The following is a 23,532-nucleotide window of genomic DNA, read 5'->3' on the forward strand; positions in this document are numbered from 1 at the left end:
TCTTGGCGATGTTGCGAAGATGTAGAAAAGCTGTCCTAGTGATGGCTGCCTGTTAAATTCCATTAAATTCTGTTAAATCACTCAGGGAAGAGTGATGCACTGGGTCCAGTAATTTGAGAGAGCTGGAGGGAGCATATTTATAGATAACGTCACCATAGTCCAGCACTGATAGTAAAGTTGCTTCAACTAGTCTTTATCTGGCGTGCATGGGGAAACAGGACTTATGTCTATAAAAATAACCCAGCTTCTGTCTGCATTTACTGACTAGTTTATTTATGTGTGGTTTAAAACGGAGTTTATCATCCAGCCATATGCCAAGGTATTTATATTCCGTGACTCTCTCAATAGTGGATCCTGCCAGGGTAGTAATATTTACAGTACTAAAATCAGTATTAATAGATCTGGAAAACAGCATGAACTTAGTTTTCATATCATTTAAAACTAGTTTGTGCTTATATAACGCCACCTGCAGAGCATTAAATGAGCTCTGTAATTTTCTTGCTGCAGCATGAATAGAATCAGCTGAGCAATATAAAATCATGTCATCTGCATAAAGGTGAATTTTGCAGTCTGAGGCGGCAATATAATTTATGTAGATATTAAATAAGACTAGACCCAAAATTGAACCTTGTGGTACACCTTGAGATTCAGATACAAAATCCGATTTACAATTATTCAATGCCATGCATTAATTTCCAGCGCAGCTGCATCAAAGCCAATCTTTTCTAAGTTCCGTAAAAGAAGAGTGTGATCAACTGTGTCGAATGCTTTTGTTAAATCAATAAAAACAGCTGCACAATGTTTTTTCTTGTCTATGTCTGAATAAAGATGGTTTAAAACCAGTGTCATAGCAGAGATAGTGCTGTGACCTTCTCTGAAACCAGACTTTATTTAGATAAAACAGAATTTTCATGAAGAAATGATTTCAGTTGCTGGTTCACTAGAGATCCTAACATTTTTGCTAAACACGACAGTTTTGAGATTGGCCTATAATTATTCAGATCTGTTGTCTCACCACCTTTATGCAGAGGAATTACATGAGCTGTTTTCCAGACCCTGGGAATTCTGCAAGATAAAACTGAAAGATTAAAAATGTATAAAATGTATTCTAAAATAATCGGGGCTGCGAGACGCAATAAAAAGGGGTCCAGTCCATCTTCTCCAGTGGCTTTTCGTGGATTAATTTTAGCCAGGGCATTAGCAACTAAATATGGAGAAAATGGCTGGAGTGACAAAAGACCATGCGTTTTAGAAACAGAAGAGCTGAGATCAGTTTTATTCAATAGGTTTGTGCTATTTCGAGTGAAACCTGGAGGGCTAAGAACTCATAACATTTTTCTTCAGATACTGCACATAAAACAGTAGAATAAGTAAGTAAATTTACTCTGGTATAAATAGTAACTCCCCCTCCCCTTGAAACTCTGTCTTTTCTATGGAGGATAAAATTATTTAAAGCTATATCTTCATCATTGGTGTAGTGTCTAAGCCAGGTCTCTGTTAAAACTATTATATCAGGATCAGACTGTGCAGCCAGGATTTTAAGATGATCCATTTTATTTTATTGTAGTAGGCTTCTAATATTCAGATGGATTACACCTAAACCTTTTATTTTCTTAAAACTCTCAAGACTACTCATTGGGTTATCAGTGCAGTTTTCTTGGGGGTTTATAGTAATTTGAGATGGCTTATTGTGAATAAGATTATCACGATTAATAAATATGTTATGATTATGTGGATTATTGGCATTTCTTGTAAAAATGTTGGTCCTAGGTCTTATACTACAATTATACTGGTATAATTGAACTTGCATTGTAGGTCTTGAGTAAATTTAATTTAAAATTAAAAACAGAGTAAAACATATTGTGTCCTAAAATCTGTGCACCCAGCCTATTGGTATGAATCCCATCAGATCTATAGAAGGAGCGGCGATTCCACAAGAGGTTAAAATTGTCTATAAAAGTCAAGCCTTGGGAGAGGCAGGTATTCTGAAGCCAGGTACGAAGGTTTAAAAGTCTACTAAAATGACCTGAGCCTCTTCCTAGTCAAGGAATAAAAACAGATTTACCACAGTCTTGTATGGAGGACAGCAGGCACGCAAAGTCCTTTTTTAACAGTTTTGTGCTCTGGTTTTTGATGCAATTACATCCCACATGGATTATTATCCTCTCCACTGAATGGTGTTTCTTTAAAAGACTGGGAAGCTGCAGCGTAATGACAGAGACCTCTGCACCAGAAACTAAGTGGACAGCAGCTGAGCGATGTTGAATGTTCCTGACGATTGAGTCGCCAACTGTGAGGGTGGTTTTTTGAGGCCTGCAGGTCTGTCGAGGGGGTAAACGATGAGGTCACGGCTCGGTGATCAGTGGTGTTTGATCGGCAGTTTCTCGTGGGGGGGGGCAGCGTTCAGGCTGATCGTTCAGGGTATGGTTTCTGGGAGTGAGCTTGGCCAGATGGTCTTCTGGAGTCGGGGATGTCCCTTGGTGCTAAGCCACGCTTCTGCAGGCCAGGCGTGGCCCGCTGCATGGTGGGGTTTATGGATGGAGCGGGTGTGAAGTTGATGGCTGGAGAGCTCATTCTGATGGTTTTTGTTGGAGGGGCGTCATCCAGTTCTTCCAGTATGCAGAACCTGTTGTTTAGACAGATCTTCCGAGTTACCACCCCACGAACCTACAACGGGACCATGGCTCAGCCTGGCTCAGCCTGGCTCGGCCTGGAGCAGTACACCTTCGCAGTCTTGGGTTTATCTCCGAGCCGAGGCCAGTGCTCCTCATCCCCCGCAGCCGAAGCAACCGCTCGAGGTACACTGCCGTCTAACCCCACGCTGATCAAGTTCAAGTTCAAAGTGTTTATTGTCATTTGTACAGAGGAAACAAGTTTCCTTATATACAATAAAAAGCTTACTTTGCTCCTCGCTTAAGAATGCCAGATATAACATTAAAAATAGAAAAGAGTATATATACAACCATATATATTGATCAAGAAATAACGCAGTGTATAAATTACAGTGGTATGGATGGATGGTGCTGTGCCTTGCCGGGAACATGATTATCTGCAGCAGAAATGAGTAGTAAAGTGCAATAGTGCAATTGTAAACATGTGCTACAGTTAAAGTGACAGTAGTTGCAGGTTGTTCCTGAGGAAAGAGTTCTTTACCAGTGGGGTACACATCACACGTCTGTACCTAAGTCTGGCAGACCGAAGTGTGAATAGTTATTTCTGATTCAGAACTCTGATTGCGGTGGGGAAGAAGGAGTTCTTTAGTCTGGAGGTCTTGCACATCATGCTCCTATACCTCCGGCCTGAGGGCAGAGGTTTGAACAGTCCGTGCTGGGGGTGGGTGGGGTCTTTGATGATGGAGGCAGCCTTCCTTTGGACTCTATGGTTGTAAATGTTCTGCAGAGAGTGCAGTGGAGAATTGGTGATCTTCTCTGCAGTCTTCACCACTCTCTGTAGGCATTTACAATCCATCACGGTCAAGCTGCCGTACCACACGGTGATGCAGCTGGTCAGGAGGCTCTCAATGACGCAGTTGTAGAAGTTGCTGAGGATCACTGGAGACATCCCAAACTTCCTCAGCCAGTTTGTGTGGGATGACCATATTGAAGGCTGAGCTGTAGTCAACAAAGAGCATCCTTATGTAGGAGTCTTTGTTTTCCAGGTGGGAGAGGGAGTAGTGAAGGGCAGCAGCGACTGCGTCCGAGGTGGATCTGTTGTGACGACCACCTAAGATGTTGCCATCATGGACTCAAGGAAATCCTCATCATCTTTAATCTGGTGAAGCATAGAGATTCTTCCCTCGAGTTCCAAGACCTTCTGGCTCAGCCACAGACAGCTACTACAACTCTTCCCACACTCTGAACACTGATACGGTTTGTCTCCTGTGTGAATGCGCTGGTGTTTCTTGAGGGCACCACCTCCTGTGAAACTCTTCCCACACTCAGAGCAGTGATGCGGTTTCTCTCCTGTGTGAATGCGCTGGTGTGTTTTGAGACTACCCTGTGTTGTAAAACTCTTCCCACACTCTGAGCAGGAGTGAGCTCTTTTTTTGCCTGTAGTCTTCTGTGTTGGTTTGCAAGGTGAGTTTGTGTGAAGACCAGCAGAGGAGGTTTTCTGAGTACTGTAGCTTCTGGATGCCATATTCTCACTTTTTAGCTTCTTGATGTGTTTGTGGATTTTACTGAGATATGTACAGGAAGGCACTAGGAAAGGAGGTCACTAGGAGGTCACTAGGAGATCATTCTGTAGAACAAGGGTAAAAAAACAAAACAAACAAAAAAAAAAACATTGGTTAATCAGAAATTTTAGCAGATCAGAAAAAAATGGATGTTTGTCTCAATTTTTTTACAGTGGTAACAACATAAGTTATAGACTTTTTGCTGCAAATGACCACGACAGACATTTTTACACTGTAGACTACTACTGCACACATGTGCCACTGACTTATTTGTGTGCGTGTAGATCCAGCAATACTACAATAATTAAATAGGTAAACTCCTAAAAAAACTACATCCCCTGTTACAACCATGATTAAGTAGTTTAAAACAACTGCAGTTGTAGTGAACCTTCATGGAAAAGGATGCAAATGAAAAGAACCTTGTTAAAAAAGGCACACCGCAGTTCAGTAGAGCACAAAAATGAGGAACTAGAACCCCACAGTATCAGGAAAGATTTGTATGGCATGATCTCACATTGTTTGCTCTGTGTTCTCCAGTCTGATCAAAAATTAGAGGAGAGCAGACTCGTTGCTGTCAAGTTGGCAATGTGAGGGTGCATCAAAGTACTAAAGTACTAGGGACGCAACAACTGACACACACAAAGATTTTGTTAAAGAAAAATATTTGTTAACATCTGCATGAAGAGAGATCAGTTACACATCCTGTACTCAACCAGGACAGATTCTGATTCTGAAAGAGGCAATAAAAGTGGCAATGCTGGTTGATTTCAATACACTTACTTACACTTTCATATTCCTGAAAGCCATGACAAAGCCCCGATCCAGGAAGGGGCTGCCTTTTCATGTTCTATATAAATTATTTATATAGGGCTGCTTTCTCATGTCCTATATAATTAGATGTAATTATTTATAAGTCAATAAATATAAATAATTAATTCACCATGTTAACATGAAAATTACTATAAAAATATTTGTGATTCATTGATGGGTGGGTAGGTACGTAGGTAGAACTTTATTCATCCTAAAGGAAAATCGCAGTGTTTCAATAGCAAAACATCCAATTGCATTTTAACTTACATATACTATGAGGAAAATAAAAAATGGAAATCAGGTAAAGTTTAAGAGAGTAGAAATAAGGATTTGCAGCAATATTACAGGGTAAATTGTGTAGTAAGACTGTCATTACAAGAGCAGTTATGATATATTGCACAATGTGTATTAGCAGGATATAATGATGTGATTCAGCTCAGTTCAGACAGCAAGAGAGAACTATAATCTCTGCAGTAAGAAGACTCATTGTAGAGAGTGTATCAGTGGGTAAGAAAGATCTCACACAGCTCTCTTTAACACAGCGCAGCTGTAACAGTCTGGCCTGAATGAGCTTCTCTGTTTATCCAGTGTAGCATGCAAGGGGAGTGAGGTGTTGTCCAAGATGGCTAACAGCTTGTTTAGTATCCTTTGTTCTGCTACAACCTCCAAAGAGTCCAGCTTGACGCCTACATCAGAGCCAGCCTTCCTAGTAAATTGGTTTAATTTGTTCAGAGCACTTTTGTTAATTCTGCTACTCCAGAATTCTGTCTTCATTATAATGTCTTCATTAAGTGGGATGTCAGTGCAACCAGTTGATAATCATTCAGTGCTATCAGTTGCCTTTTCTTGGGGACAGGAACCACACTAGATAGATGGATAGATAGAACTTTATTGATCCCAGAGGGAAATCGCAGAATCCCAGAGGGAAATTATTTTCCACATAACTGGACTCAGATTAAAATCTCAGATTAAAGATGTGCTGAAAAAGTGCACACAGCTTTAGCACACTGGGTTCAGTGCCATCAGGTCCTGCTGCTTTGCTCTGCTTGAGTTTTTTCAGTTCAATCTTCACTTGATCAGCAGTGAATGTAACAACACTGCACATCCCAATTGTGGGGGGTGAGTCATTTATTGCAAACAGTGGTTGCTGAGGGTCACAGGTATGAATGACTCTGGTGGAAGAAGTTGAGGCTGTGAATGGCCCATGGTGTAGTTCTGTAGGAGTGCTAATCTGCTTAGAAGATGGACACAATGGAGCAGGAGAGGAGTTGGTGTCAAACCACACATAGTTGCAGTTCAGAAAGCATGGGACAGTCCTGGAGGGAACAACGCAGTCCATACAGAAGTTGGTGTAGTAAGTGATGCATGATTTAATTGAATCAATGTCCTCAACATGTGGTTCACACAGGACATCCCACTGTGTAGCCTCCGGACAGCCCCTCAGTGATTCTACAGCCTCAGGTGACCACTTCGTCAATGTCCTTGTGGTCACTGCCTGTCTCTGAATCAGGGGTTTATACAATGAGTTGAGGTGAATCAGGTTATGGTGTGAACGACACAGTGAGAGCTGTGGATTTATATGCTTCTTAGTTATTGGCATGCAGCAGGTCCAACGCCTTGTTCTCTCTTGTGAAACACAGAATGCTGCATTACCAGTATTGTCATTGTTTTTCTACCAGAACAGGCAGCCACCTTCAGTGGCACCAGAAGACAATGTACCTAAGATCTGAGTTTGGCAGGGCAGCATTTTTGTAGCGGTTAACTGTGACACTTCAATTGTTTGTCTGATCTTTTGAATTTGAACATTGAAAGAAATCATGGCTGCTGGAGGCTGATAGTATTTGGAGTTCAGTAGCTGTTTGGTTATTAGTTTAGCAATAGTGCAGAATAATGATCTAAGAATATTCTTGCATATTATACACAGCACTTTTTTTCAACCCTATTACCAAATTTCAGGAAGATGTATGAATGATATTTAAAAGCCTGTGTCAATACAATTCATTTTATTCTAACAAGAAATACAGAGATCCATGAAGTAAAATACTGACCTGATATAAAAAAAATTGTAAAATGACCGAACCTTGAGGCACTCCCCAGGCAGTCAAGAGCAACACAGGTAATGCCTATAGATGAAAGTCTGGAAATGCCACGCCATGGCTAATAGTCTGGACAGATGTCCCTAGTTCCACTCAACAAAAGCATGTCCAGATTTTTCTGAATGATCAGATCATTAATTCATGAAATCTTACTAGTAAGAGATCATATGAAAAAAATGACTATTTTACTTATTATTTAATGTAGACTTTTTTAATTCACTTGCTGAATACATGATCCGCATCAAGGAACAACAAGACCACTCAAACCAAAAGTAGACAATCCATAACAAAAATCATTGGGCAAATGTAATCCAGAAGTAAAATTCAGAAACATTTTATTGATTCATATCCAGTTGGTTCATAGAAAATGAAACTTTAAAACAGCAGGTTCTCTTCAACTTTGACTGCTTGGTCAGTTTATAGACTGTTGGATGAATTTTATTTTTTATGAGTTGAGATCATTGAATCAGTATGGGACTAGAGTGCATCACAAAAGTGAGTACACCCCTCACATTTCTGCAGATATTTAAGTTTATCCTTTGATGGGACAACATTAACAAAATGACACTTTTACACAATGAAAAGTCGTCTGTGTGCAGCTTATGTGAATTTATTCTTCCCTCAAAATAACTCAATAAACAGCCATTAATGTCTAAACCACCGGCAACAAAAGTGAGTACACTCCTAAGAGACTACACCCCTAAATGTCCAAATTGAGCACTGGTTGTCATTTTCCCTCCAAAATGTCATGTGACTCATTAGTGTTACTAGGTCTCAGGTGTGCATAGGGAGCAGGTGTGTTCAAATCTGTAGTACAGCTCTCACGCTCTCTCATACTGATCACTGAAAGTTCCAACATCGCACCTCATGGCACCATGTCCTATGGTCTGATGAGACCAAGATTAATTTATTTGATTCAGATGGTCTCAAGCATGTGTGGCGGCAGTCAGGTGAGGTGTACAAAGATAAGTGTGTCATGGCTACAGTCAAGCCTGGTGGTGGTAATGTCATGGTCTGGGGCTGCATGAGTGCAGCAGGTGTTGGGGAGTTAGCGCAGGTGGAGGAGCGCAAAGTCTTGAATATCCACCAGTTCCGGGATGTCGTCATGGAGGAGTGGAAAAGCATTCCAGTGGCAACCTGTGAAGCTCTGGTAAAGTCCATGCCCAGGGCAGTTAAGGCAGTTCTGGAAAATAATGGTGGCCACACAAAATATTGACACTTCAGGAACTGTCTCTTAGGTGTGTACTCACTTTTGTTGCCGGTGGTTTAGACATTAATGGCTGTACATTGAGTTAATTTGATGGAAGAATAAATTCACACTGTTATATAAACTGCGCACAGACTACTTTTCATTGTGTCAGTGTCATTTTGTTAATGTTGTCCCATCAAAGGATAAACTTAAATATCTGCAGAAATGTGAGGGATGTACTCACTTTTGTGATACATTGTACATGTTTGGGAAGATTCTTGGATATATATTGGGATTGACTTCTTACAAAGTTTTTAAAAGGTGAACCAGGTCTCTTCAGTTTTTGTGTGTGTATTAAAATCTGAATAACTGAAGATTTTGCCACACTCTGAGCAGTGATAATGCTTCTCTCCTGTGTGAATGCGCTGGTGTGTTCGGAGATGACTCTGTCTAGTAAAACTCTGTCCATATACTGAGCACAAATATAGTTTCTCTCCTGTGTGACTGCGCTTATGTGTCTGGAGGTTACTGTGTGCAGTAAAACTCTTTCCACACTCCGAGCAGTTGAGCATTCTTTTGTGTAGGTTTGTGGGGTGTCTTCATGTGGAGATTTGCAGCAGATGATATTTTCAGAGTACTGGAGCTTCTGGGCACAATCTCATCATTACTTGCAGAAAGAGGTCATTCTGGTGAAGAACTGAAAAAAAATAGAAGAAAAATGTTTTTTCAAAAGTGTTATACTGGGTGACAGAAACAGTCACTTTATTTCTTTAAAAAAAAAAAGAGAGACACAAACTGAATCATACAAACTGCCCTCCAGCAACGCCTGATAATCCACTGCATTCATTTCCCATCAATTCTGACCAAACTTTCTTTTACGAGCTTCTAGCCAATCGTAGCGTGGGAGGCGGGGTTTGTCGGAATACGGGTGGGATTAAAAAATAACGCCCAAAGATCCACGGTAATGACGTCGCTGGGGGCGCTAGTTCTACAACGGTGGTTCTCCACAGACGATGAGGAGAAGAAGAGCTTTGCAGGTTTTAGAGAGAAACGGGAGCCGATCTGCTGAAGGTAAAGAGCCGTTTATCTCTTTTTCTCTCTGTTTCTCTGTTTATAACTCACTCTAACAGAAATAGAGAGAAACGGGAGCCGATCTGCTGAAGGTAAAGAGCCGTTTATCTCTTTTTCTCTCTGTTTCTCTGTTTCTAACTCACTCTAACAGAAATAGAAAGAAACAGGAGCCGATCTGCTGAATGTAAAGAGCCGTTTCTCTCTTTTTCTCTCTGTTTCTCTGTTTATAACTCACTCTAACAGAAATGGAGAGAAACGGGAGCCGATCTGCTGAAGGTAAAGAGCCGTTTATCTCTTTTTCTCTCTGTTTCTCTGTTTATAACTCACTCTAACAGAAATAGAGAGAAACGGGAGCCGATCTGCTGAAGGTAAAGAGCCGTTTATCTCTTTTTCTCTCTGTTTCTCTGAGCGGCTCAGACTGGTTTTAGAGACTCTGCGCGTCTTTTTATTTCTCCATCTTCTTGTAGTAAGCCTAAAGCGGAAATGTTGAAGCGTGGACGTTTTGAACTGAAGTAATAATCTAATAGCACCTGTTTGAATAAAGGTCTGTGTGGGGGTGATGGGAGAGGGTGGTGGGGAGGGGCTCACAGGTCCTTTAGAGGTGGGAACTGCCAGAGATGAGGTTTGAAGAGACTCACTGAGCAGAGTTCACATGTCTTTCATAGCGGCTATCTTGAGTAAGTTTTTCAGCTTGTTTTGGGAGCAGCAAATGTGCTGCGATATTTCAGACCTTGAGTCGTGGTAGGTAAAGGTTGGGAGTCGCCTCCAAATGGGGGGAACATTTCATTTGAGGACAGTTGCTGTGGCTCTGCATTTGCGTTGGTCAGCTTTGACTTCCTTGGTCCGTTTAAACAGACCATTTGTCATCTTCAGTTGAATAGTGGGCAGAGCACAGGAGGCATAATGTAGATTTCTTTTGGCTGTTTAGACCAAGATCAGTGCAGTTTGTGTTTTCTCAGTTGCATCAAATTAACCAGTGTTTCTCTTTTTTTTTTTTTTTACCCCTTGTTCTCCTCCAGAATAATCTGCTACAGATGACCATGCTTTCCACGTGCCTTCCTGCACATTTCTAAGTAACATCCGTAAACACATCCAGAAGCTGCCCAAATAAATTAATGCTGAATGTGAGAATATGGCATCCAGAAGCTCCAGTACTCAGAAAATTTCCTCTGCTGATCTTCACACAAACTCACCTTGCAAACCAACACAGAAGACTACAGGCAAAAAAAGAGCTCACTCCTGCTCAGAGTGTGGAAAAGGCTTTACTACACAGAGTCATCTCCAAAGACACCAGCGCATTCACACAGGAGAGGAACCGTATCACTGCTCACAGTGTGGGAAGAGATTTAGTCGACAGAGTAATCTCCAAACACACCAGCGCATTCACACAGGAGAGAAACCATATTACTGCTCAGAGTGTGGAAAAAGTTTTGCTGTACAGTGCAATCTTCAATCACACCAGCGCATTCACACAGGAGAGAAATCGTATTACTGCTCAGAGTGTGGACTGAGCTTTAGAAGATGTAGTGACCTCAGAAAACATCAGCGCATTCACACAGGAGAGAAACCATATCACTGCTCGGACTGTGGCAAGAGATTTAGTCAACAGAGTCATCTCCAAAGACACGAGCGCATTCACACAGGAGAGAAACCGTATCACTGCTCAGACTGTGGGAAGAGTTTTACTCAACAGAGTAGTCTCCAAAAACATCAGCGCATTCACACAGGAGAGAAACCGTATCACTGCTCAGACTGTGGACAAAGTTTTGCTGTACAGAGTAGTCTCCAAACACACCAACGTATTCACACAGGAGAGAAACCGTATTACTGCTCAGACTGTGGACAGAGTTTTACTACGCAGAGTCATCTCCAAAGACATCAGCGCGTTCACACAGGAGAGAAACCGTATTACTGCTCAGACTGTGGCAAGAGTTTTACTCAACAGAGTAATCTCCAAACACACCAGCGCATTCACACAGGAGAGAAACCGTATTACTGCTCAGACTGTGGGAAGAGTTTTACTCAACAGAGTAATCTCCGAACACACCAGCACATTCACACAGGAGAGAAACTGTATCACTGCTCAGAGTGTGGCAAGAGATTTAATAGACAGAGTCATCTCCAAATACACCAGCGCATTCACACAGGAGAGAAACCGTATCACTGCATTGAATGTGGGAAGAGTTTTAGAGAAAGTGGTGCCCTCAAGATTCACCAGCGGATTCACACCTGAAAGAAACTGCATCATTACAACACATGCACTTTATGATTCAAGTGGGTCTGACTGTTCCCAATAAGATGTATTTGAGCTTCGTATATAATTAGAAGAAATGTATACTCCGTGCAGAATTTAAATTTATGAACAGTCGAAGAAACTGGGCTGACATGTTCAGACTGTCTAGTGCTGGTAAGGACAGAATCCAGAAGACAGTACCTGTCTTAATTTGGTAACATCTGAACAATGAAGCAGAGCTGCTCTAGTAATATATATACACACACACACACCTGGAAGGACAGATCGGGATTGGTCAACATGTTTTTTTTATTATTATTATTATTAATGTTATTATTATTAATTTATCTAATGCAACTGAGAAGCATTTAGGATTAAACATGAAATTAGACAGTATGTTTCTAGCAGTATTTGGACCAAGAGGTTGTTCAGGAGGAAATTACTCAATATCCACTTTTTAAGGTAATTCTTTATTAGAGAGAGAGAGAGATAGGGCTTTATTGTCATTCACATCACATGTGGTACATGAGGTGGAACGAAACATTGTATTCACGGTCCAGTTAACTCCAGTGACAAACAAACAATAAATAGAAGGTGCATAAAGGGGAGGACAGATAACAGCAGCATGGACCACAGCAGTATGAGTATGAGGTAGAAGGTGTACATCTTAATATTGGTAATGTATAAAGTGACATGTGTAGGGGTGATATAGTGGAGGCACTGATTCAGTAAAGCAGCAATAAATAAGTGGACATGAAGTGCTGTTGCAGTGATTGTCTAATTGGAGTTTAAGAGTCTCACAGCTTCAGGGAAGAAGCTGTTTCTCTGTCTGGTAGTTTTGCTCTTAATGCTCCGCAACCTCGTACCTGAGGGGAGCGGAAAAAAAGTGTGTGCGCTGGATGAGTGGGGTCGTTCATGATGCCAGTGACCCTTTTCCTGCATCTGGAGGTATAAATGTCCATGGTGGTGGGAAGGCTGACTCCAACAGTCCTCTGTGCTGCCTTCACCACCCTCTGCAGAGCTTTCCTCTCTGCCACAGAGCAGCTTCCATGCCACACAGTGATGCTGGAGCCCAGAACGGTCTCCACCACAAATCTGTAGAATGAGGTGAGGACTGAGCTCCCGAGTCCAGCACGCCTCAGCCTTCTGAGGAAGTAGAGGTGCTGATGTGCCTTCCTGATCAGGCTGGAAGTGTTATTCCTCCAGGTGAGATTGTTACTTAAGTGTACGCCCAAGTACCTATAACTGGAGACCACTTCCACTGCAGAACATCCGATGTGTAGGGGGAGGGGATGGATGGTATAGCTCCTTCTGGTTGGAGAGGCCAAGGCGGGGCATGGCTCTGTATGCGTCATGCATGTTTGTATACACGCAGTCCAGTGTGTTATTTCCCCGTGTTGGTATGGTGACGTGCTGATAAAACTTCGGCAGTGTTTGTCAGGTCTACATGGTTAAAATCCCCAGCCACCATGTAAAATGACTCCGGGTGCTTGTTCTGAAGCGAGCTGATGTGCTCGTGTAGCTCCTTCAGCACATCATTAGCTTTAGCACCAGGCGGGATGTAAACTGTAATGACGAACACCGCCATGAGCTGACGAATTAAATAATGCGGCCGACACTTCACATATTCTATTGCCTCAGAGCAGTGGCTGTTAACCATAACACACTTTGTGCACAAACCTTTGTTTATATACGCGCATGAGCCGGCCCCGTGGACATTACCCAATAGCTGGTTGCGGTCCGCACGGAAGAGCAGCTGGCCGGCAATCTGGAAGGCCGAGTCCAGCATGCTGTTGTTTAGCCAAGTTTCCGTGAGACAAAGTACAGAAAAGTTCCTCATCTCCTCGGAAACACTCATCCTCAGTCGTAGAAGGTCCAGCTTGTTGTCCAGGGAGCGGACATTGGCCAGGAACAGTGATGGAATCGGCGGTCTATTAGCATTAGCTTTTAGCCTCACTAGCACGCCACCCCGCTTGCCCCTCTTCTGCCCCCGTGCGCACCGCTTTCTCTTGACCTTTGTCCTCTGCTCCGCCACTCCGGTGTCCATAGTAGCTGCAGTCTACCTAGCGTAGCTCTGAGGTTGTGGTCCATAGTCGTTGTTTCTACAGCCAAACCGTCCTTTATTATAAAGAGTTCGGTTTGGCTGTATGTCACGCACTTAAGGCGCATGAGGTTAACATTAAAAACGGGGGTCTCTCCAGGAGCGTGAAAGATTAGTCCCATAGTGGGTAAATTCTCAAGTTATAAAATAACTATCTTTTTAACAGTCTTCAATTCTAATAAGTTCAATGCAGTGGTGTAAAGCGCTGCCCTCATGCTTCTCTGTCTTGGAATCCTATTGACGAGTCTGGGTTTGGCAGTTGTTGGGAGACTGTACTTGTCTGACTGCATTGTGCCAAGTGTAAAATTTGGTGACGGGGGGGGTTATGGTGTGGGGTTGTTTTTCAGGAGTTGGGCATGGCCCTTTAGTTCCAGTGAAAGGAACTCTTGATGCTTTGTGTAATCCTGTCTGAACCTTGGACCGCTCGGGCAGACGGGCACACACTCAACCTACGCGCTGATCATCCCTTACTAGTACTCGGAGGGTCAAAACCAAATTGTTAATAATAGCCATTTTGTCCTCTCAGCAATGATGAATCCACCTTGGGAGGCCCAACATTTTCTGTTTTCGCTGTAAATATCTCAGTATGTGCTGACAGTAAAGGCTGAAAATATAAACGCAAACTCAGACTAACTTTGCTCTGTTTTAACCTTCAGCTTAGCTGTAGCTGCTTTTCTCACATCTCAGGAAACATCTCCCTGACTTTCTTGCAAAATGCCTCTCAATGTTTGACTTTTTACGAGGTTGAAGTCGCTTCTCATCCTCCAGTTTCTCTTTCGATTTGTCCACCTTAAATGGTGCCTGAGGCTCCAGATTGTACTGCTGTGCCATTTAAGGTGGATTGGTAGAGTTTGAGAAGCTGACTTCATTTTCACAAGTGGCTGCAGATTCAGCTCTATTAGATGCACCTGTGTTGTCGGTTCACCCTGTAGATGTAAAAAGAGAGAGATGACATTTCTTACTGTACAGTTTGAGCTAATCGTCTAGTCCTTCATCAGTGGTCACAGGACACTGTCGCTTGGATGTCTTTGGTCGGTGGACTGTTCTCAGTCCAGCAGTGACACTTAGGTGTTTAAAAACTCCAGCAGCACTGCTCTATCTGATCCACTCAGACCAGCAAAACAATAAACTAACCTCAGAGAGGATATAAAAAAAAAAAGATCCTTTGTAACAAATCTTTGCATTGTGGTTGTCCAGGAGCCATCTTGTCAATTAAAGGACAAATAAAGGCCTTTTCTTTCCTTGGAAATTGACTGAAGTTTGATTTTTCTTTTAATTTAGGCAAAAACACTTTTTAATCTTTTTAACTTTAACCCTTTTCACATATGAGAGCAGAATAAATTAGAACTAAAAACGTAAAACTTGAAAAAATGAATTGGTTGCAATGTTTTTCATGTCTGGACTAGGAGCAGGACTTGGAATTCTCTGAGTCCTGACACCTGTTTAAATTGGAGCAGTTTTATTTCAACAGTAGAATAGTTTTCGAAACAGTCTCCGGTATATATTTGGGTATTTTTGTTGATTTGAAACATGGAATGATTGACTTTGCATTTAGTCTTAATTTTTGAGCGTGTAACTTTGTTACACTTTGTGATCTTTTTGTGTATTTGCAGTTTTTCTCATGTTTCTTTCTGGCACAGGATTAAATGCAGTGTCTTGTTCATACTGTCATTTGGACTTGTTTGGTGTGTCAGGTAGGTGATTCACAAACATTCTGACAATAATGCTTGGAAAGTAGCTAAAAAGTAGCCACTACTTTTTTAAAAGTAGCTAAAATGTAGACACTACTTTTGAAAAAGTAGCTAGAAAGTAGCCACTACTCTTTATAGAAATGTATCCTAAAAAGTAGCCACTGCTCTTTCTGAAACAGTAGCTAAAAAGTAGCCACTACTCTTTCTGGAAAAGTATCCTAAAAAGTAGCCACTACTCTTTCTGGAAAAGTAGTTACATTATAGCAGCTACAAATTTTGAGAAAGTAGCTAACTACTGTTTTTCTTCAGTAGCTATCCCAACCCTGTGTGTGTGTGTGTGTGTGTGTGTGTGTGTGTGTGTGTGTGTGTGTGTGTGTGTGTGTGTAATTACCTCAGCATATACTTATCAATCAGTAATATACAATAATCCATCCATACTTGTCATACTAAATCAGTATCTGGCCAGTACTTTGAAAAGTAATCTCAGAGGCCTACATATTCTTCAAAAGTGCTTTGTCAGAATGATCATATTTTCTTCATGTTGTGCTGATTCTTGCTCCCTGTTTTTGAGCTTAAAGATTCTAAATGTGAATTAAATTAACCTTTTCAGATTTATTATTCAAATTATTCTTTTATTAAACAAAACTTCCTCCCAAAGATCTGTTTCAATATAATTCTGAAATTCGTCACTATTCCAGTATATGTTCTGAGTAAAAGAATAGATTTAATCTACTAGAAAACAAATGAAAGAATACATAAATGAATAAATAATATACATCTGTACACTCTTCAGTTTGAGTTTGTATGCTGTTCATTATTTCACTGCCGATTCAGAATCAGAGTCTCTTTATTCGACTGTCAGGTAAAGGAATTTGATTTAGTACATTAGAAATTATAATTTATCTCGGTGAACGAACAACATAAAGTGCACTGACTTGCTGACAAAGTTAGAGAAGAAACAGTATAAACCTAATCGCAGTAAAGCCAAAAGAGACAGGCTGAATTTACCACTTTCTGTAGATAAAGTTCATTTTAGACCTCAAACTGCTTTAAAGCTTGTCAATTCAATTAAATATTTCCTAGAAAAACACATTTCTTGTGTTTTTTAGAATTTCTTCGTTATATACTTTTTTATGAACAAACAAATAGTGATTTTTTTTGTGTTAACGTTAAGTATCATTTATGTGATGGTACCTTCCAAATTGACAATTCTGGTACCATAAGCTTCTAAAATAAATGTTTTAGGACCATTTTTCTCAAACATGACAATAACAGGACTGAAACCTGGCCAAGAGACCTAGAAAAAGGAAATGAAAAAATAATTCTTTATACATTAATCTGTTTATAAATGAACTGAGTAACATTGTAATTATGGTGTCAGTGGAAATTTGTGATGAATGTATGTTGTAGAGAGGTTCAGAGTCAGTGAGTTGGGACAGCAACAATGTCTGATAATCTAATGATAGGGGTTGGTCCCTCTACTACTCAGGAGATGCACAGGGTGTGAGGTGCCAGGTGGGTGTGCGGGGTTCTGCAAAGGGTCCTGCCTACAGACTCCATACTCTTACTGGGAAACCTGGAGAGGTGTGATTGGGAAGAATGGCCTGCCCGATTTAAACCCGAATGGTGAACTGTTTGTAACCACTAACGTAGAGTCCACTAATAGTTTTGCTACAAAGACATTTGATAAGGGAGGGTATCACCTGGGACCGTGTATATGTTGTGCGGTGTATGGCAATTAAATAGCAAGTTAGGCTGACTTACAGCAGTCTCCTGAGGCTGAGAGGTATACAAGATAATTTAATGTACAATAGGAAATGTGTTAAACAAACCAAAGTAATTTCCAACTCCCAACCCACACCATCAAACAGTCACCAAGTGAGTGACCATTACCCAACACAAATAAAGTCCATGGGCTGTCAATAAGTTGGTGGTAGCACAGTTCACATAGAAGGTTTCTGCAATAGTAGTCTTGTGATGGAGAAGCAGAAGGTGGCCAGTGAGGCAGCTAATAGTGAGGTTGAGTGAAGTAGGAATGATGTACCAAGAGACCTAAGAAGTCCCAGCTTGAACCACCCAGAACCATCTAGGGCATATAAAATCTCCTTCTGCATAAAAAGGGAGACTGAGTCTAAAACCAATGGCAAGTAGTCCTTTCGTTTAACATGGCTTCAACATGGCATTAGCACAGTTTTAGCACTGACATATCATTAGCACAGCATTAGCATTGACTTAAAAGTGTACTGTACACAAACCTTAAAAGCACCAGTACAACCTTAAGTAAAAGAACCAAAAACACTTACAACGGGCAGCAAACCCACGGTTTCCTGTTAAGGAGACAATCCGCATGGAGGATGTGCCACCTGAACACAATTCCCTCAATACCACCTGCTTGGCTTCTTCTATTTATACACAGCCCAAGGGAGCCTCTCTACTGACCCCATGATGATGGGAAGAGGAACTGCAGCAAGATGTATCTAGAGCCCTACTGACAGATAACCAGTTTGGTTACATGTTAACGAACTTCTGTGACAGGCATGGGTTGTCCATAACAAAAACCAAGTTTGAACACAAGGATGTTCATTAGTGTATATGGTACCAGAGTTCCTTGAGGCAAAGATCAATGATAAACTTTGTTGTCATTTCATCTGACTTAGGACCATCTGTTCTGGACACTTTGGTGAAGAAAAGTGCTGAGCTGTCAACTAATCACTATCTGGTGGTGAGTTGGATCAGATGGCAGGGAAGACTGGTGGTGTGCTGGGAATGACTGCCAGAGGCCCCTGTTTGGAATAATTTAAACTCCCACCTCCAGAAGAGCTTTTCTCATGTCTCAGAAGAGGTAGGGGACATGGAGTCTGAATGGACCCTGTTCGAAACCTCCATTGTGGAAGCTGCCAGGTGTAGCTGTGGCCAAAAGCTTCTGGGTACCTGTCAGGGCGGAAACCCAAGAACCCCCTGGTGGACACTGGTGGTGAAGGAGGCCCTCAAATTGAAGAAAGAGGCCTTTAGGGGCTGGATGACCCGAAAGACTCCAGACTCAGCAGGTAGTTACCAACAGGCAAAAAAGGTGGCAGCCACAATGGTGGCAGAAGCAAAATCCAGGGCATGGGAGGAGTTTGGTGAAGCCATGGAAAAAGACTTCTTTACGGCCTAAAGGAGGTTCTGGAGAACTGTCTGGCAACTCTGGAGTGGTTGGGGTGGCTGTGCCCAAGCTGTATTGGTTGGAGAAACTCTGACTTCAAATGAGGATATTGTCGGTCGGTGGAAGGAGCACTTTTAGGAACTCCTTAAGTTGGGAGACATGCTTCCATCATGGGAGTCAGGGCCAGAGGCTTCTGGTGTGTCAAGTTCCATTTCAGTGGTCAGTGAGGTACTTTGCAAGCTCCTCAGTGGCAAAGCACCAAGGGTGGATGAGATTCGTCCAGAGATGCTTAAGGCTCTGGATATTGTGGGGCTGTCATGGCTAACACACCTCTGCAATATTGCATAAACCTCAGGAACTGTATCCTTTGATTGGCAAACTGGGGTGGAGGTCCCTATTTTTAAAAAAGGGGACCGGAGGGTGTGTGCCAACTATTGAGGTATCACACTTCTTAGCCCCCCTGGGTAAGTCTATGCCAAGGTGCTGGAATGGAGACTTCGACTGATAGTTGAACCACAGATTGAGGAAAAACAATGCAGATTCCGTCCTGGCCATGGAACAATGAACCAGCTTTTCATTGTTCATTGCCATTCAATCTCTGTACTCCCATAGTGAGAGCTGTATTCATATACTCTGCATTAAGTTAGACTATTTCAGTGTTAGCGGTGGACTCCGCCAGGGTTGTGCCCTGTCTCCACTCCTGTTCATGATATTCATGGACAGAATCACATGGATTCCTCCAACATTCACTAGAGCGGTTTGCAGCTGAGTGTTGAACGGATGGTATGCGGATCAGCACCGCCAAGTCTAAGTCCATGGTATTAGCCTGGAAAAGAATGACATGCCAACTCCAGGTAAGGGGAAAGGACTTGCCCCAGGTGGAGGAGTTGCTGATTTGGATGCCCACTGGACACTTCCCGGTGGGGGTGTATCAGGCATGGCCTACGGGACAAGACCCTGGGGTCGTCCTAGGATCTCCAAGTTGGCTTGCAAGCGGCTTGGGGTCCCTGGGAATGAGCTGGAGGAAGCTGGGGGGAACAAGGTCATCTGGGATTTTCTGCGCTCTCAACTGCTACCGAGACCCGATCTGGACTAAGCAGTTAACGATGATGATTAGACGTTTCAAAGTATGAGATTGGTTTTTTTTTTTTTATATTTTCCATATTTCTTCTGCTGTTGTTTCTGTGAAATATTGTTTTGTAGACAGATATATTTTTGATTACCTATTAAAGTTTCTAATCAAATGCTGTTGTTATTTACCCTTATTCTCCAGAATGATCTTGTCCAAGTGATCAAGTTCTTTCCTGCAAATTTTGAATCAACGTCCACAAACACATCAAGGAACTTGAAAAGACTGAATGTAAGAACAAACTGGTCCTAGGTGACAGGTCAAAGTGTGGTCCATAATTACCCTTATGAAGATAAAATCAAAACAGGACTTGTGTACCCTGCCCGGATCAGGGTTACCGGGGCCCCACCCTGGAGCCAGGCCTGGGGGAGGGGCTAGCCAGCGAGCGTCTGGTGGCCGGGCATTTACTCATGGTGCCCGATCGGGCCCAGCCCGAAGGAGTTACAGGAGTTCCCCCTCCTGATGGGAGGGGCAATAGTAGGGGTTTGGTGCGTTTTGCATCGGGCAGTGTCCGAAGGTGTGGGCCTTGGCATTCTGATCCTCGGTTGCTATATATAATTATATATAATTTAAAACAATAGCCATGTCTTTATTTTAACCTTAGACAGGAACACTTACATTTTAGACTGCTGGCAATCTAATTGAGCATTATAAGAGAAACCTTAAGCCAATTCAAGCCAAACCTTATATGCTTCCTCAGCTGATTATTTTCAATGTATATATAATTTTTGGTCACAATCAGAGCATAAGTGACAAATTTGTTGTACCTTGTTTCTAAATAGGCTGGACCAAACTGATTGATCCATAACTTGCAATAAAATTGTGCTTAAAAGGCATGATTTTTAAAATAATTTTTGATCTTGAGACGTTGGCGGTAGTTTAGTGACCAAGTTTAAGACTTTGTAAAAACATTTTAGCAAGCAGTATATAAACATCAGTTTTCAAACTCTGATGATTTACAGAAAAGCACTAAAGCTTTTTTAAAGACTTGTATAAGCAACATTGCTTGGCTCAGTCAAATACATAAAATTAAGAAAGTTCCTTTGCCTCAAGATATATGTTGCAAAGACCATGACCATAAATATGTTTTAAATCATAATTTGCATTTAATCAGAAAAGATATTACCCTTATTTATTATGTGGCGATCCTGGGCTTAAGTCAAATTTGCACATTTCCTGTGCAATTTTGGAACGTACATACAATTGTAATGTTTTAGATGTTAATAATATGTGTATTTTGAAACCATTTTTTAAAATTGAATTCATAGATGAATAAAATGACATTTTAATAACTATGTACTAGATTAAGTATTGACAATACATTTAAATGAAACTTTCCTCAGAAAATAGTATTGTACAAGTTTACCAAGATTTATTACATTCACCTTAAAACTAAAGAATCTATAGCCCCATAAAGCAGAAGAGACCAGGCCAAAAAGATTCATTGGTGTCTAATGAGTGTTCTTTGCAACAAACTCAAGGTTTTTTGATAATTATTTACCTACTGACTCCAAAGATTGTTTTAAGACCACAATTGAAACAATTGACAAGTTCAACTAACAAACTAGTTCAAAAAGCTCAATTATCAAACACTGATCAAAGAAAAACTTTACAGAATTTTTAAAGACTTGTATTTGATAAAATGACATTCTCGGTGTAAGCAATGATATGTATTGATTTAGTTTGATATATGATAAAATTTATAGGACTTATTCTTGTTTATGCTATATAGCACCTAAAGGTGCTTGGACCCCTAATAAATATAGCTGCAAATGGCAATGATCAGGTCCAAGCACCCATAAGCCCAAGAAGCCCTCATGTACTTTGATCCAAAAGTTTAGGTTTTTCCAGGCACAGAGGCTGAAAAGAAGTCTGAGTTCATCAAAAGACCTTCATTTGTCATGAACAATTTGTTTACATTTCATTTGAAGAAGTTTGAAGAAACAGATGAGCAATGGTAAAAATTCTGTTTTTGTTGTGTTTGCAAAGTATTTTGTTTCTCCATGTTAAAGGCTATGATAAGCATGACATGAGACCCAATGCACTCATAATTGGCCCTTTTAGGAAAAAGATCTCAGTGAAAGTTGGTCAGAATCAGTCCAAAGTTCTCCACGTTATTAAAACTGATCAGGGACCTCCATCAAAGATGTTCACCAAGTTTTATTCAGGTTGACCTTTTGACCTTGGTATAATAAGCTGTAGTCTTAAAAAGGAAAATTCTAAATACCGGAGAAGGAGTCCAATTTATGACATAATATGTAACTACAAAGTTACTCAGATCAGTGAACTGACTCAAAGAATACTTATTTATCTGTAGACTTTGGAGTATGATTGAAATAACATTTTTAAAGATTGTAGGTGTTTTTGAGCAACAAAGTGTCCCCTATAGGCCAATCAGGATCAAATTTTGCAAGCCATATCAGAGTCTCAATTTATAGATATCTTTACAATTTTGAGATGATCAGACCAATGACTGATGAGCTATAGCAATGTAAGCTAGCAATGCCAGGGCCACAATAAGTGCTGGAGGGAGACCACAATGAGCAAAAAATTTTAAATGTGCTGGATAATTATTTACCTAGAGAGACTACGGAGTATTTCTAGATGAGTTTTGAGAAGTTAGCTTCAAATTCCATGAAATAGTTTGAAAAGTGCTATTTTCAAACAGGTAACGATTGGGGGAAAAAAACACTGTGTGCTTTGTTTATAGACTTAAATGACAAAATGTTTGGAACACTTTACTGCATGAGGACATCCAAGTTATTTGACCAAAAATGAAAATCTGTATGAGATATTATTGATTTTGACTGGCGACCTGTCCAGGGTGTATCCTGCCTTCCGCCCGAAGACTGCTGGGATAGGCTCCAGCTCCCCCCGCGACCCTGACGGAGAAGCGGCTTAGAAAATGGATGGATGGATGGATATTATTGATTTTCTTTAATAGCGATGCCCAGTGGGCATATATTTTTGTTAGAATGTGTTAAGATAGAGACAGGTATCAAGTATCATGAAGGTTGGCAAATAGTAAGCTTATCAAATGGTTTCTGAAATTTCATAAATTTCAGTATATTGAAGTGACCCACTAATAGTCTTACCAGTAGATAGTACTTGCAAAGTTTCAACTTTTGTATGTATGGATGCTGAGAAATAGCTATGTAGCATTTACAGGGTCCCCTAATAACCTATGTGCACAGAAATAGACCTCCTCACAGTCTCATTTGGAATACACTGGTCAAGTTCAAAGTTTTTTGGGTGAAGAATTCTCGAGTTGCAGATTTTTCAATTAAATAACTATTTAGATTTTTCCAGAAGTATTAATTTGCAAATGGCAGCCACATTGTTTATAAAATGAAAAATGTGCTGAATAATTACTGAGTTTCAGGCTATGCTGAGACCAAAAACATGAGGACAGGGTGAAAACTGTAGGACTAGATCGTAAAAGTAGTAGAAAAATATGTGTCTAGTCGGTCAACAATCTCAGGAAGGAGTTAAAGGGCCAAACACATTGCATTGCACAATAGCGCCCCCTTTAGGCCGATTGGGCTCATGCCTAGCATCTGCCTAGCAGGAGGGACTACTACCTATTGACCAGTGTCTCTAGGACTTAGTTTCATCTCGGTGATTCATTTTATTCGAGAAAACGAACAAGAATAATAAGAAAACCCCTAACAACAGGGTCCTACACACTGTGTGCTTGGACAATAACAATAAGAAAAATTCTAGCAAAAGCAATAAGGTTCCATGCTTCCCATTTGATCACTCATAGTAATTGTCTTATTCTATTTCTGCTAAAAGTCACAAAATTTAATTAAAATAATGAAAAGACAAAAAATATATATAGAATATACATAGTGGTGGCCAACTCTAGCAGCATATCACAGAGTCACAATTAA

General features: G+C 41.0%; 1 protein-coding gene and 1 pseudogene across 1 annotated transcript; one reads left to right on the plus strand and one right to left on the minus strand.

Moving 5' to 3' along the window:
• LOC108413175 overlaps positions 1-23,532 on the minus strand; it is a 250,452-nt pseudogene that overhangs the window by 135,634 nt on the left and 91,286 nt on the right.
• LOC108413179 (zinc finger protein 502-like) lies at positions 9,278-12,168 on the plus strand. The gene is made up of 2 exons (XM_037532371.1): positions 9,278-9,340; positions 10,360-12,168. Exon 2 carries the CDS (start codon positions 10,473-10,475, stop codon positions 11,571-11,573), a length of 1,101 nt encoding a protein of 366 aa, XP_037388268.1. The 5' UTR covers positions 9,278-9,340; positions 10,360-10,472; the 3' UTR covers positions 11,574-12,168.

This window comes from Pygocentrus nattereri, chromosome 2 (assembly GCF_015220715.1).
Source record: "Pygocentrus nattereri isolate fPygNat1 chromosome 2, fPygNat1.pri, whole genome shotgun sequence".
NCBI classification, from domain to species: Eukaryota; Metazoa; Chordata; class Actinopteri; order Characiformes; family Serrasalmidae; genus Pygocentrus; species Pygocentrus nattereri.

Excerpts from the sequence above, each read along its gene's own strand:
- LOC108413179 (XM_037532371.1), top strand. The coding sequence starts at position 10,473 with ATGGCATCCAGAAGCTCCAGTACTCAGAAAATTTCCTCTGCTGATCTT.